The sequence below is a fragment of the Columba livia genome, chromosome 2 (genome assembly GCF_036013475.1).
Source record: "Columba livia isolate bColLiv1 breed racing homer chromosome 2, bColLiv1.pat.W.v2, whole genome shotgun sequence".
Taxonomy (NCBI): domain Eukaryota; kingdom Metazoa; phylum Chordata; class Aves; order Columbiformes; family Columbidae; genus Columba; species Columba livia.
In genome coordinates this window covers 155,288,551-155,303,000 of record NC_088603.1, presented here as the reverse complement: position 1 = coordinate 155,303,000, position 14,450 = coordinate 155,288,551, and the positions used below count along the sequence as shown (strand labels likewise).

At 35.9% G+C, this 14,450-nt stretch overlaps 1 protein-coding gene across 4 annotated transcripts in view; it reads right to left on the bottom strand.

Annotated features, from left to right (window-relative positions):
* Positions 1-14,450, bottom strand: part of KHDRBS3 (KH RNA binding domain containing, signal transduction associated 3) — a 95,943-nt gene that overhangs the window by 12,176 nt on the left and 69,317 nt on the right. For all 4 annotated transcript variants that reach the window (XM_021298849.2, XM_005510809.4, XM_065054465.1 and 1 more), the window contains one exon: positions 10,084-10,166. In XM_021298849.2, the coding sequence (XP_021154524.1) occupies positions 10,084-10,166 (83 nt within the window). The remainder of the gene's footprint in view (positions 1-10,083; positions 10,167-14,450) is intronic.

Sequence of the window (14,450 nt, the reverse complement as noted above, 5' to 3'; positions counted from 1 at the left end):
TATGGTATTTTTGTGTTTGAAAACAGTAGTATGGCATGGAGCCTGATTGCTAAGGGGAGAGTAAAAGGCCCCTGATTAAAAACTTATCGTTTACTGGTAAAGACCAGTTTTAGGTACTGACAAGCCTGGTTACCAGGTTTAAGCACTGAGTGAACTGATACTTTCTTCTTCAGTGATGAAAAACAGCTTTTACAACCAGTTCAGCTTCTAGTAATGCTTACTAGGGAAAAAAATATCTGCTTTCCCTTTCAAATATTGGTAACACAAGTAACTTTGGGACTGTTTCCTTTAGATAGAAGCCAGGGCAGATTCAGAAAGTGACAATAAAACCCTCCAAAACAAAGGGTTCCTTTTCTGATAAGAGTAGCTCCACATGTATCATCTTCGTCCTTCCACATAAAGGTTGCACAGAATGGTGAAGTAGAAAGAACAAACGAGCATCCCTCCAGCAAGAGGTCTTCAACCATAGATCCTGACTGATATGATCACATCCGAACAGGGATTTTCTACATAGACCTGCCTCTTTATGACTCATGCCAGATCTTCACACTCAACTTATATCAAAAATTATCTCAAAAAATATCTGTCAACATTAAACAGGAAAAAGCATCCCCAAATGTTATTGTCAAGACAACCATCACAGCAGTCAAGTTTCTCATATCCTCATGAGTTGAGTATCTGTTCTTAATGCTTCTTTGGGTCTTTAGAACACCATATTCTGTAACCCAGATTACAGCAGGATAGCATAAAAACAGATATCAAGATACACCTCTCTTCTTGCATCTTGCAGACAAATTTTTATTTAATACCCAGTTCCAATACTACTTAGCAGAAGTTTCTTTCATACATACTCTCCTCCCTGCATCTTGGTTTCTTTGTAAAACAATGATCTCAGAAAGCAGAGACCTGTATGTGAAAGCTTCATAAAATACAGAAAAATGATGCAATCTTCCTTAAATTGAATCCTATTGTACTCTCTTATGGGTAATACAAATAACAAATCTATTTCCTGTAATCCTAAAAGATGACCAGAGTGCCCCCTCAAGGATTCCCTTAGATATCACTATTTAGAAATCACTTTTTATGTAGAAAATTGTAATAAAATTAACTTCTGTAGAACAGTTAAATGCCCTCAGAGGCATCTTTATTCTGGTGCTACCTACCAGGCACAGAATTACGTCTGTCTATATATACCTAGCAGAATGCTACACATTTCCCTAAAGCTAACGGTTTTACCATCTGAAATGTCCAGTTGTGGGTATCTGAACTCAGTCTTTTTCCCCCCATTTCATTCTCATTTCCCATTTCTCAGAACAGGAAAGATAAACGGCAAGTAGCAGAGGTGACTGACCTACACAGCACAAGTAAGGCATTCCATCAGGAATAGCAGCAGGGACCTATAGATTGGCCTTGAGACTACAGAATACAGCAACAATTCATTCCTAAACATGAGACATGCTAAATAAAGTGTCAAAAATTCACTACATCAAGCAAGAAAACACCAGCAGAAAAGAACAAACAAACAAACTCAGGCTGTGCAAACATCAGCATTTTGGTTTGGTTTGTGAATTAGAACCAGCCCCACATCACATACATCTGGTTTGCAAAGCACTTTGGGGGAAGTGAACTAGACAGTGGAAAGTAAACTTCAGTGTGTACCAAATGTTCCAAACGCTAAACTGAGATCAGAGATGTGAACCAGCATGAACTTCAGCAAAATATGTGGGTTTTTTCCTTTTTACCTCCTAACAGACCAGACTACTCATGACAGTGGAAGCAGCAGAGAATAATGAAGATCTGACAGGTATCAGTCAAAATCTATCCATTGCAATACTGTAAGGAGCTGTGGGTTTTATTCCATGTAATTCTTAGCTATCCTTCTTGAGTCCCGCATAAGATGATGTCAGATTTGAGATGTTCTTGCCACAGACTGGAGCACAAGAGAACACTGTCTCGAATACATCAGCATCCACAAATACTGCACAGACAGTATGTCACCATTCCGTCATAAGAAATACAACTCAGTAAGATGTATATCATATCCTTCTTGTCTTTCTAATGTATTGAAGGAGCAGTACAACTTTCATCAGTTTGCTATAAATCTGATACCCTTGCTCATCAGTGGAAAATGAAGAGCATTTGAGAGAAAAAAAATACATCACTCCATCCAAGTTTTATACAATTATAATTCAAAAATAGTAGAAGTGCCACCAAGGAATGTATTTGGCTAAAGGCAGATTATACTTATCTGGTTTTAGGGCTGCATAATCATAAGCATCTGACAGATATCGAAGTAATGCTCTACCATGTTTGAGATTTGTCCAGGTTTGAGCCTTGCCTGTCCAAGTACAATACTGTAGAACTCTTCCTCTTGTATTAAAGATAGTTCAATCCACTTAACTGCTAATACTTGTTTGCTGGGCTCATGTAGGGTCTGTTTTTAAAATATCAACATGTACATTCCAAACACATTCCACCTGACAATTACACCACAATAAACCTCAAGTTCTGATGGTTACTAAACCGTATTTTTCATTGTCTGTAAACTGAACAATGCTAAAATTGTGCTTACAAGTACAATATACAGCTCCCAGTATTTCTACTAAAATAAAATACAAGGAGGAGAAACAAGATCATTTTGCAGTCTTCCTGCAACCATCCCCCTTTTCTAAAGTTGCCCAATAAATATATATTTTCTCACAAACAAAAAGAGACAAGATTTTTCTTCCCTTCAAAGAAAACTAAATATCACAGGATAGTCTAAGAGACAACTGCAATTTCCAATTACTGCAGACATACTACATTGGCTGTCAACCAGCAAAATAGCATCAGATCATCTACAATAAGGTGTTTTGTGACAAAAATATGTTCTGAACCAGTGAAGCCTGACTTCAAGGCCCTCATGCAACTAATATTGGCTTCCAAGTGCGAGTTTCTAGTGAAGTTCCTTCCCAACACTGCAGAAAAATAAATCTTCCCTATATATATATTCTTCACTATCTGCTGCAAGCGTGAATTTATGATGCTGTCCTTTCTCTAGCCAGAGAGACTGTGTAGCCCCTCTTCCTTATCTTGGTACCTAATAATGAAACTGGGAGAAAGTTAATTACTACATAAGACATTTGAAAAGTTATTTCTAATGTAATGACTTTAATTTGTAAGACTTGGAAGCCTGATTATCCAAGTGTTGTCTCCAAAGACCATCAGCTGCATTGCTGCAGCCACCTGTTGAGGCCTAGTGACTGGATCCTCTCCTTCCTCTTTGTTACCGCTCTCGTCCCAGCTTAAAGTACCTTTTTTAAACATATTGTAATTAAATTGAAGCCCTCATATAATGAAGATATTTTAAAAACCATGACTAATTCCACAAGTTACCATTAATAACTATAGCATAGCATTTAATATTTCAAAAATATTCACTGTTAATGACTTTTTCTTCCTGTTACGAATTCTTAAAAGATCCTATTTGACCTGTCCTTTCCTCAAGTTCTCACCTGTGTAATCAGCAAAGGAGAAAAAATCTTAAATGCTACCAAATACTAATCTTCTTTAATTATATTGTGGTAATTCAACCACCTAGTTTAAGGTGCTGTACAACCACCTATGTAAAATTAAAACAATCACACAAAATAAATACTAATTCTATTCAATAAATCCTTTTCTTTAATTCGTCAAATATCTTAAAATTCACGTTAATACTTTACGTAGTACTACAACACCTCTACATAAGTTTTCTCCAACAGGTCATAGTTAAATTTAATAGCAAAGCCATGAAGAAAACCAAAACCTTTTTGTACCTAAAAAGCATTTTACTAAGTGTAATGAGTACAAATGAAAGGTAATGCTAAAATTTCTTAAATAGTCAACTAATCTAATGTCAACATGACAAGGATTCTAAAAAACTTTTTAAATGAGTGCAGCATGTGATATACTCGTGGTTTTTACATCATTACACTTGAATTGCCTTAGTCTTATTCCTGTTTATTGAGGTTTCAGACAATTTCTGTAACTCAAAAAGAAATATATATACATACACACTAGACTTACATTTAAAACTATCTTTGCTCTCAGGGCACTTCTGAATATTTTAACTTCTCACATTTTAACAAGGTAACAAAAAAGGAAAACATCTGTCTAAACCTGAATAACTAGATCCGGAAAAGTACATAAAATAATCTTTTCCAGTAATATGAGCATAAAAATTAGGCAGAAAACCACATGGCAGGGATTTTCGGTTAAAAGATACATTAGCTTGTTTATGCTAATGCTTTTGAGTCTTTATTTGCACAGAATTATAATCTCCAATAAGATCGTACATACCAGGTGTTCAAAAGCAACAACAATTGTGAAATACTAGCCATTTTTACTATCTCCAGAAATCAAACTGCTGTGGATTAATTTGATTTAAGTCAGAGCATGAAATACAAACAGCTACTAGCATTAAAATCGAGAGAATTACATCTTGAAAAGCTACAGTAACAGGCACTGTTTTGCATATAATACATATTTATACATCCTGGAAATGCATGATCGCTGACAAACTTCACAATGTAAATTTAAAACACTGAACATCACAAACAAAATGTTAGTAATTAACTTTCAAATATCAATAGCAACACCTTCATAAGCCAATTACAAACCCATACACTCAGCTTTTAATGAAAATCCTCCTCTTATAAACACTAATGTTGTAATCTTTTTTATAACTACTAAGCACATGAAATTTGAGTTCCTAGTGGAAAATGGTCTTGCCAAGAACTACACACTTGCAATCAGCTCCTCTCAGAACTGAGATGCCCCTGGTGTGGCACAAAATTAGGGATTTAGAGATTCGAAGGATTTTAGGAAACCAATTTAGTTGTATTATTTAGGCATCACTGAACAACGGCCACTGCTGGATTTCAAAGCATGGTGTGCTTTTGTTTTCAAGTCCTCTTTTCAAACTGACATCCAGTTACTTAGTTGTTAAGTAACTACCATAACTTATGAAACGCAAATTTCCTCAAACTTCTCAAACCATAGTCTTCAAGGAAATTTTACATCTTGAATCAGTCACTGTCAAAACAAACAGTAAGAATAAAGCCTCACTGCATAGCATTGGTAATGCTGGGTTTTTAACATGCTTGGGGATTACCAGATGAGTAGTTCTCTTTATGCTTTTAGATAATTTAAAATAAAGTTGCAGAATGTACTTATCGCTTCCCAACGCCTTAACCAATAACCACAGAGTGAACTAGATGCACTGAATAAACATAAGTATAGTAAGGAGAATTTGCCAGTTGTCTCAATTCAGATTAGCTTGACTGGATGCCTCTAAGGTTTAACAGGTAATTTACAGGTATTTGAATATATCACATTTTGGTATGATTTGACATGGCAGCAATTGTTAGATATACAAGAGCAACTGAGAAACAACGTGTTTAAATCAATGGCACAATGGTTGTTACCGAGAGAGATCTAGAGCATTAATAACTGCAGAAACCAGAAAGTATTCCAGAAAACAGGAGGCGACCCCAGCAATTACCTTAAGTCCTAATATTTCCCCTCTTATATCAATGTTTAGATTAATATCTCCTCAATATAGTGAAGGTGAGATCAAGACTGAACACCTCAGACAGCTTTTAAACTGCAAAACCTAATTAAACACAGGAGGGCTACATTACTACAAGAATGATAGACACAGGCATATAGTTATACAAATTATTCTTTTTATAGCTGAGACTGCTGATCTCTGTTCTAGGTAAAAACAAAGATAAAGCTAGTTTTGTTTTTCTCTAGGAAAAGTATCCAGTTTTAAATGCTAGCAGACAAGCCTAAAGAAGTTATTTGGAACTTCTGATTGCCATGATGCAGACAGATGGGGTTGTCCGCATTTTTTCTTGTGCTACAGTAACCGCGTCAGCCATTCTCTCTTGATAGTAAACTCAAAAGCACACAAAAACCTTTAATGCTGTTGGAGAGGTAATGAACCCAGCCCCCTTCCTTGGCAACCTTGTCACATAATCTGAATTTTAATAAGAAACCTCGTTCTCTGGCGTGTTAACTCTCTGCAGCATCTGTCACTGCTATGAATGGTTGATCATAAGTACCTCTGTAGTCATCTCAGTGCTATTAAGCAGATGGCAGCGCTAAATCCGAATGATGTAGTACATCTCCCCGGTGGACTCGGCTTCCATACACTACCATTATTCTACAATTCCTCCGTGATAAATCTTATGTATTCTAGAGAACATTAAAGAGTGAACTGACAGTGCCAATTGATTTATTAGCATCCATTTCCCTCTGCCCTATTATTGTCTTCACAAACACTTGTGTGGATCATGTACATGAAGCCACTACGGGACAAAGGCACTTTTGCTCGATTTGAAACATATTTCACAGGCTTAACGTGAATAGACTTTTTCCTCATGCTGAAAAATGTTTAAACTGATCTACAAATTTAAATGAAGAATGAAATAAACGCTCCTGCTTCCTCCACAATATTCTCCTCTACACCAGGCACCACGAGCGTGGGGTTTCACACTAACTCACATTCTACTATAATGTATTTAGCATACATACAGCTGCATGTGTTAAATGGCTACATATGTATATAGAAGACATTTTGAAGGAATTACTGAAAATCTGCCCTGCATGACAGAGTAATGTTCATCCTCACCTTGCTGCTCCTTTCCAAGGCGCTGAGTATTGACCAGGAATGATCGGAGCCTTTGACCATGTTCATTGCGCTCTATCAAGGTAAAACTGTCTTGGCTGCTTTAAGTGTGTGCCAGCCTTCGATTTTCAGAAACTGAGAAATATTTTGTTTAATTTTAGATTGCCTTTTTTTAATAACAATAATGAACAGCCCAGTCGATTGACCATCCCAGTCTATACCAGTAAAAATATTGTCTAACAATCCTCTGCAGAAAACTGTACATATAGTTTAGTCATATCTCTTCTAAAAATCAGTTAAGATACCTCCTCAAGCTCCATACAGCTCCAAGGGATATTTTTAAAGACTTTTTGACCATAAAAAAGGAATTCTGTTAAAAAATATCCTGAAGCACTATTTGGGGCTTTGTTGCACGAACAAACAACTGTGGGTAAGACGATATTTTAAAGGAGAACTAGTTTTTATAGGATTACAGGGCATTAAGATAGACGAGAACTTGTAAAAAGCTCTGATCTTTCTCTTCCTATTAGTGCTGTGACAGGTCTTAACTGAAGCTTCAGATTGCCAAGCACTAGCAAGGACACAGTTTCACAGTGTCAAATAAAATGCCATTAAACTATTAAACACCCATGATTTGGTAGCAGTGAGCAGTTCGGTTATAGAACATATATACAACATGCTGTTCTCCAAAATTGAATATTATCATCCACATCCTAGAACACCTCAAATTTGGCCAATTCTGGGAAATACACAATGTCCACTTGTGAACATTAACCAGGTTTTACGAGGTGCAGGAAGAGGGTTCATATACTGAAGAACCACTGAAAATAACTTAATCAGCAAACCCATCTTTTCAGTTTACTAGATATTTATCAAATTCCCCCTTCAATATAAATTATCATTAATATTACCGTCTTCTAGAGAAATTAATTAACACTTACTAGAAATGCTATTATTTTTTAAGATTATTACTGAATAATCTGCTGGGAAGAGAAACACCTATCAATCTAAATTTCCATAAAATCTGAGTCCCAGTACACCAGGATCTAGATTCCCCCAAATATCTATAATTATTTTAAGATTACTACTACTATCAACTTACAAAAGAAAAGAGCTATTTACACACACTAGTCACTAATTGATGCATTTAAACACATGAATGCCCTCAATGCGCAAATGTATTTTCTTTCCATGCTTGATAAGGGCAAAATATCAAGAATGATACAAGGCTAAACTATGAAAACAATACACTCTTCCCTAATTTCCTTCACAGTAAGGACATTGAAACGTACCTAAATATGGTAAGTATCTCTTAGTGGTTACCAAACGACATTTTGCAATACGGGCTACCATTTGATATTCAGATTAAAGACAGGAATGCTGTTCTAGGTAGCTCAGATGGCTGTTTATAGTTATTACTTCTTGCATGCCAATACAATCCTAAAAATCTTGTTTGCCAAGCCAGAAAATGAGTGTCAATATCCTGTGAGAAACATACAAGTGAATCATTGCTTGTTGTCTTTTGCAATGCAGCACTTAAAATTAGAGGAAAAATGAAGTAATCATTCAGAAGATAATGAATTCAACAAAATCTAACCATACATCTATTGTGAATTTACAGGTAAAATGCAAAGCAGAGCAGTCATTTTATGAAGAATCTACTTCCAGACTGGGCTAAGCAGCTGTACAAATTACATCTAAGGATATTATATATATTCTTATCTATTAGTGCTTTGCAAGAGCAATTTCTTAGGAGATGTACTTCTTGCTAATTTTAGTTCAAAGGAAAAATATCTTAGTGAAGACCTTAACATAGAAAAAAATCTAATCCAAGTAATGTTTAGCTTTGACTCAGGCAAATGACTTTGTAATGAAGTCCAAATGTTTGTATGCAATAAACCCATTTACCAACACTAGAAGCAGTAAAACAGAACAGAATTACCAACATAAAAGTTGAGAAGTATTTTGGTAATCTTCTTTTTGGAAAAAAAGTCCATTACTAGCAGCTGCTCTCTAAATGTAACATCCTACAAAGCCTCATATTTGGAAGGTCCTACACTGCTGGTTTCTAAAGTCAGATTATTTGTATCAGTTTTCAGTAGCTTACAACACTCTGCAGAAGCAAAGTGTAACACACAAAGGTATTTTCATTCTCTTAGTTCTCAACCATAATGACATTTAACTTTCCACTAAGCTTTTTCACATTGACTAAATTGTCAGGCACAGGAAAATATTCATCTATACAACAACATTTAAGTTGGGTGTGTCGACACTACAGCAAAACAGATGTGAGGTGTAAACGAGCTTTGTTCTCAACTTTGTTAACCATTCTGTACTATTTTAGGTAAGGACACATGGTAAAAACATCTTAAATATTCAAAAGGTGAAACAGTCTAATCAGTATCTATTTATCACCATCACAATATCCATCATTATCTCCTTTTCCTATCATCATCTTTTTCCCAGAGGGCAAGGTTTGAAGCTCTAATCACCCGAAATAACCAAAGCAGTCACGTAGAAATAGAGTTTTTGGGTTTATTTCACCATTTTCTCAACATTCTTGTTTTGACCATTTGAAGTTTACTGCCATAAAACTTCAAAGAAATTCTCAATGACATTACAAAATCTACTACTGCTCAAATTATGCTTTCTCTGAAAGAAAAAGAGAGTGAATTACAGCTCAGTAAAAGGTACACAGAAGGTCCCTTTCCAGACATGTGCATTAAAAGTTCCTAATAGTGGGGATAATCAGCCAAGCTGCTAAATAACGTATCATATTAAAGTTCAAACTACCAACTAACACAAGCAGCTTGTACTTTGTAGTGTTTTTCCCCATCATTGGGTCACATAAGTATTCCTTCTAATTCATGGAATTTTCAAAAAGCAACTCCTATGAAGACAGCAAAGCTTTAAGAAAATAAATCAGAAGTGCTTAAAAATCCTGCTGGGAATGAAGTGGAGGAAGGAATGGAAATGGCAAAAGCATCCAATTTGTCACAAAGAGAATTCCACAAAGGAGTAAAACAAACTACACTGGAATATAAGCATGATTAAGTAGTAAGAAAATGCAATCAACTGTGTTTCAGATGATTGAATACCTTTTATAGCATTTTTTTCCACCTTTCCCCTCCCTGTCTCTACCCCATGAAGTGAATCTGAATAAAATTTTCCTGAACTTTTGAAAACTCTTGGATTTAAGATTTGGCATTAACTAAAACTCTTTGTTTCAAGTTCTCATTTTTGTTTCTTTTCAACCACTCTGTAACTTTACTTTTTTACTTAAGTGACAAAGACAACACTGGAAGTTATTTCTAATAAGCCCCTTATAACACTTTTGCTGTTTAAATTGAAAAAAAATATTTAAGTAAAACGAACTTCTCAGCTGTAGAATATTGGAAAATGTAATTAGAGCAGATCTGGAGACTTACCTTTGTGCTTGAGTGCTATAGCTGTTATCATAGGAATCGTAGCTTTGCTCATCATAAGCAGTTCCATAACCATCATCATACTCCTGAAATGATGGGAAAGAAAGGTAATATTAACCATGAGCACACTCCACAAACAAAGGAGTAACCTAGTTCTAAATAAAGACAATACATATGACATACGTACAACTTTAATGATAGTCATAGAGACTACTTCCATTTAGGAGGCCACACACATCTAAGACTATAATTACTTTAATGGTATTTCCAACTATTGGCAATGTGGTTCCAAGAAGATTTTTAGTTAACACTGGCTTGTGCAGAGACAGAACAAATGTTTCATATCTCTGCATGCTTGAATTTGAGATAAGTGAGCTACTAATCCTCAAGAAAGCTCTGAGAAGCATCACAGGAATCAAACTATCTGAAAGATATTGCACAACTGACTTAGGTAGTTGAGATTTCTGGACAATAAATTCAATATTCTATGTAGAATATGGATGAGAAAAAAATTCCCCAGAAAAAAGACTTAAGAATGATGGGTTTGCTTCTTTGAATGCTTGCTGTATACTCTTCAACTTACGGGTGTTTAGCATCCTTTAAAAAGCTAAAAGTAAGGATTTCTTACCCTTCCCACATTATCCACACTAGTTAGGTATACTGTGAAGTAAAACTATTCCCAAAATAGCTCTGGATTTGAATATCAAGTTCAACAAATCACTAACTCCAACTACCAGCCATATAGAAGCAGAAGATAAGTTTTACTGTGTTTTCCCAGAGAAGGATGAACTATGGAAATCCAAAGAGCTGCCACCAATTTGTTTCATCCCGTAATAAATCTAACTGAGCTAAACACATGAGAATTAGAAACAGCACTTCCATTGTACTGATTCCTAGGAAATTCTAATATCCAAATTAAACCCAATTATGCCAAAGACGTCAATGGATGTGCCTATGAGTATCTTGTCCAGCTTTGCCAGATGAGAACAACCTAATGAGAAGACACTTTAAAGATAAAGGGACCCAGAGAAATGAAAAATCAGGCATCACCTTATATATGGTGTTTTTTGCAGAAGTGTGTATCAAACCCTGGCAACGTAAAGATAAAGTCTCACAAAAGAACCAACTCCTTCCCATGAAAAGGAACCTTTCAGAATCGTTCAGCAATGACAGAAAACAAACCCAACCAGCAGTATCAATTAGGTCAAGATGACAAACGATGGATTGTCCGACTCCAGTAGAAAACATCTCCAATGAACAGAATCTGACAGCTTTCTAGATGTCGCAAAGAAAGCTTTCTACAGCAGAAACCGCCCATCCTCATAACAACTGACAGGAAACTCAATTCGCTAAGAGGGTTTTTGAGCATTTTTCCAGTTATTTGAAACTGCTTATACGGAAAACCAGGCAATCTGCTCATCAATGCTGCCCCACCACCGCTAGATTAGTGAACATGATTGTTTCCCAGCAGTAATTAGTAGAAGGGTGCCCATTTGCCAGCACAAATGAGCAACAACCTATTCATAGGTCTGGAAGAAGAAACAAGGATTTTTCCAATTGTCTGTTGCAAAGAGATCCATGGATAAATAGCCCCACTTGAAAAGGAAATTAATTGTTTTTTCTTGCCATAATTCACTGTATTGAAACTAAAAATTAGAATAGTATTAGCATTTTCTTTGCCCATCTGATATGGATTTTTCTCGATAAGCCACACACTAAACCCACAAAACCATTGCCTCCTGGCAGTTATTATGAACAAGCACTTTATTACTTATCGATGCAATACACAGACATCTGCTAACAATACGGGCATCGATCAACAGCAGACACCATCTGAGCCAACTTGTTTGCTCTGTTCCAGAACATGTATGTGACATTTGGTCTCCTCTCAGAATCTCCCAAACAACCAACCCTACGAGGGATCCCGAACTTCAAGCCATGTGTGCCCAACAACGACAGCAAATCAAAGCAGAGGACTGAAATTAACCTTTTAATGTGTCAGGAAAGCTTTGCCACTAAGGTATCCCTGGTGGATTCTTAAGCAATCAGTCTTATTCTTCATAATAAACTATTTTACTAAAAAAATTGTCATGAAAGACAAGGGGAAAACAGACTACTGAAGTTACGGCATATCTATGACTTCTCAAAGACAAAGTAAATTTGAAACAGGAATTCCCTTAAGATGTCCAGCAGAACAAAAGGAAAGTGTCGGGGAAGTCCATACTATAGACTTAAGTGTTTTTAGTATTTGCATTTCTCTTCTAGAGAAATTTTGCCCAGAACTCATTACCTTTCACCATTTTATCTTCATAAATTGACTATTGCAGAAATTCAGTCCTGCATTATTACATTGTTGAAAGCAGCTCTTCCAATCTTTGAATGAAAAGAGATCCGGTTTGTAGTTTACACACGAGACTCTTGTCACTTAGTATTAAGAAGATCAACCTGTGCTGTTGCAATTACTATGAACTGCTTAAACAGACCCATTCTTCCTGTATTTGCATTTATAAACCCAAAAATTAACATTAAAACCAAGATAAACTTCATGTGTAACATGCTGCAATAAAAATATGTTTAAAGGGCTGTTCTCAATAGCTTGTGCTGTTAAGACATTCAAATTCCAAAACACTTGTTTACTGTGCACTTATTCCTTTGAAGCAGCAATTAGGCAGGGGCAGCTGAAGTATGTCAGACCCAATTCAGGGAAAGCTCTGAACACAGTATTTTCTTAGTCAAACACTATTTGAAAACTTCCTCTCTCAGAAGGTTACAAATAAGGTTGGTCAAGGCAGAATGTTTTATGTTTCAGATTAAATCCACACTGAGTACCTTCCTTCTGAAACACAGACCTCTTGTGGCTTCAATTAATGTTTTCTTTAACTTTATTTTATATCTAGGTGAGACACCCTTGGCCATCTGACATGATTCGGTACTATAAAAATACCATGCTAACTAATGAAAATAAGTCTAATCTTTACATACAATGAAAACAGAACAAAACTTAAAAATGCACAGATATCTAAAGTACATCTCAGATTCACTGACAACCATTGCTATACAGATTTATTTCTGTGTAACAAAGGAGGAATAACACCTTCATAAGAATATTTTAAATGTATTTTCCCTGCTGTTTTTTCAGCATGTTTCAGGTATTCATAAAAGCATTCAGTTTTGTATTTAAAGCCATTATTCTTCACACGGATGACAGCATTTGCATTCCTACTACATACCAAATGCAATAGTATAGACTTGCCTCTTTACACCTATTAAATAAATCTATAGATAGGTCTTCCTGAAGGTATTCTGTAAATGGAAAGAGATGGCTTGTGAAGCTTTATTTCCCACTCTAAAAAACAAAAGCCCAAACAAGATCATATTTTCATGCCATGACTGGGAGCATTTTGTTTCTGTTATTCATTATCCTACTTTTCAGGATAAACTAATTCTCATCGGATTTAGTCTGATCAAAAGGAGGCAAGTGTGCTGCGCTTACAGCAAAAATGTAGAAGAACAAAAAGAGCTGAAAATTCAAAAATCCTCAAACTATTTTTCACATAACACTTGGAGTATTAACTGGGAAGGTATAAGGAGTGATTGTCCTGATAGCTGCTAATTTCAGTCTTCAGCATCTTTCCCCAAAGTAACAGAACAGCTAGGATTACACAGCCAATCTGAAAAGAATATGAAATTATTCTGTAAGCATCTCAAAACTTATTAATAACTCCAGCCTATAAGGCAGATCCACATTACATCTCCTCCTCAAGAGCTTCTGCAGTTGTCTCAATGAAGTGCCCGCAGTTGATATCAATCCAAAGGGCAGCACTGGTAACACTCATTGTTCTGTGCAAAGTGCAGAGATTTTTCAGGAAAAGAACCAAAGGCAATGTGTAAATATGCACCCTTCAAATATATTAATGGTAACTTACTATCACAGGTCAAAAAAAATGATAAAGGAAATAAAAGCAATCCTTGCTAAAACCTCTGCATTACCCAAACATAAATCACGCTAAGCCTGGCTCAGTGTTTCTTTCCATACTCTAAACATTCTCTTGTTCACAGGGAATAGGAAATGGTGGCTTTATATTATAATCTACTGGCAGTGACAGACTAGTGTTTGGGCCCTCTTTTGGGGAAATTAATGTTTTTTAAGAGAACAAGACAGAGAAACAGGAAGGAAGAGGGAAAGTTCACTTTAACAAAAAGGCCATCTGCAGTGCAAAAAAAATCATGAAATCAATAAGAAATCAATTTTCCAGCTCTCCCCAACTAAGGAAATCCATCCCAGTGAAAAAATTAAGGCTGTTACCCCTATAACTAAAGTGTGGTTGTTTCTTTTCCTCATCATTCTCTGAAATTAATACTTGCATCAG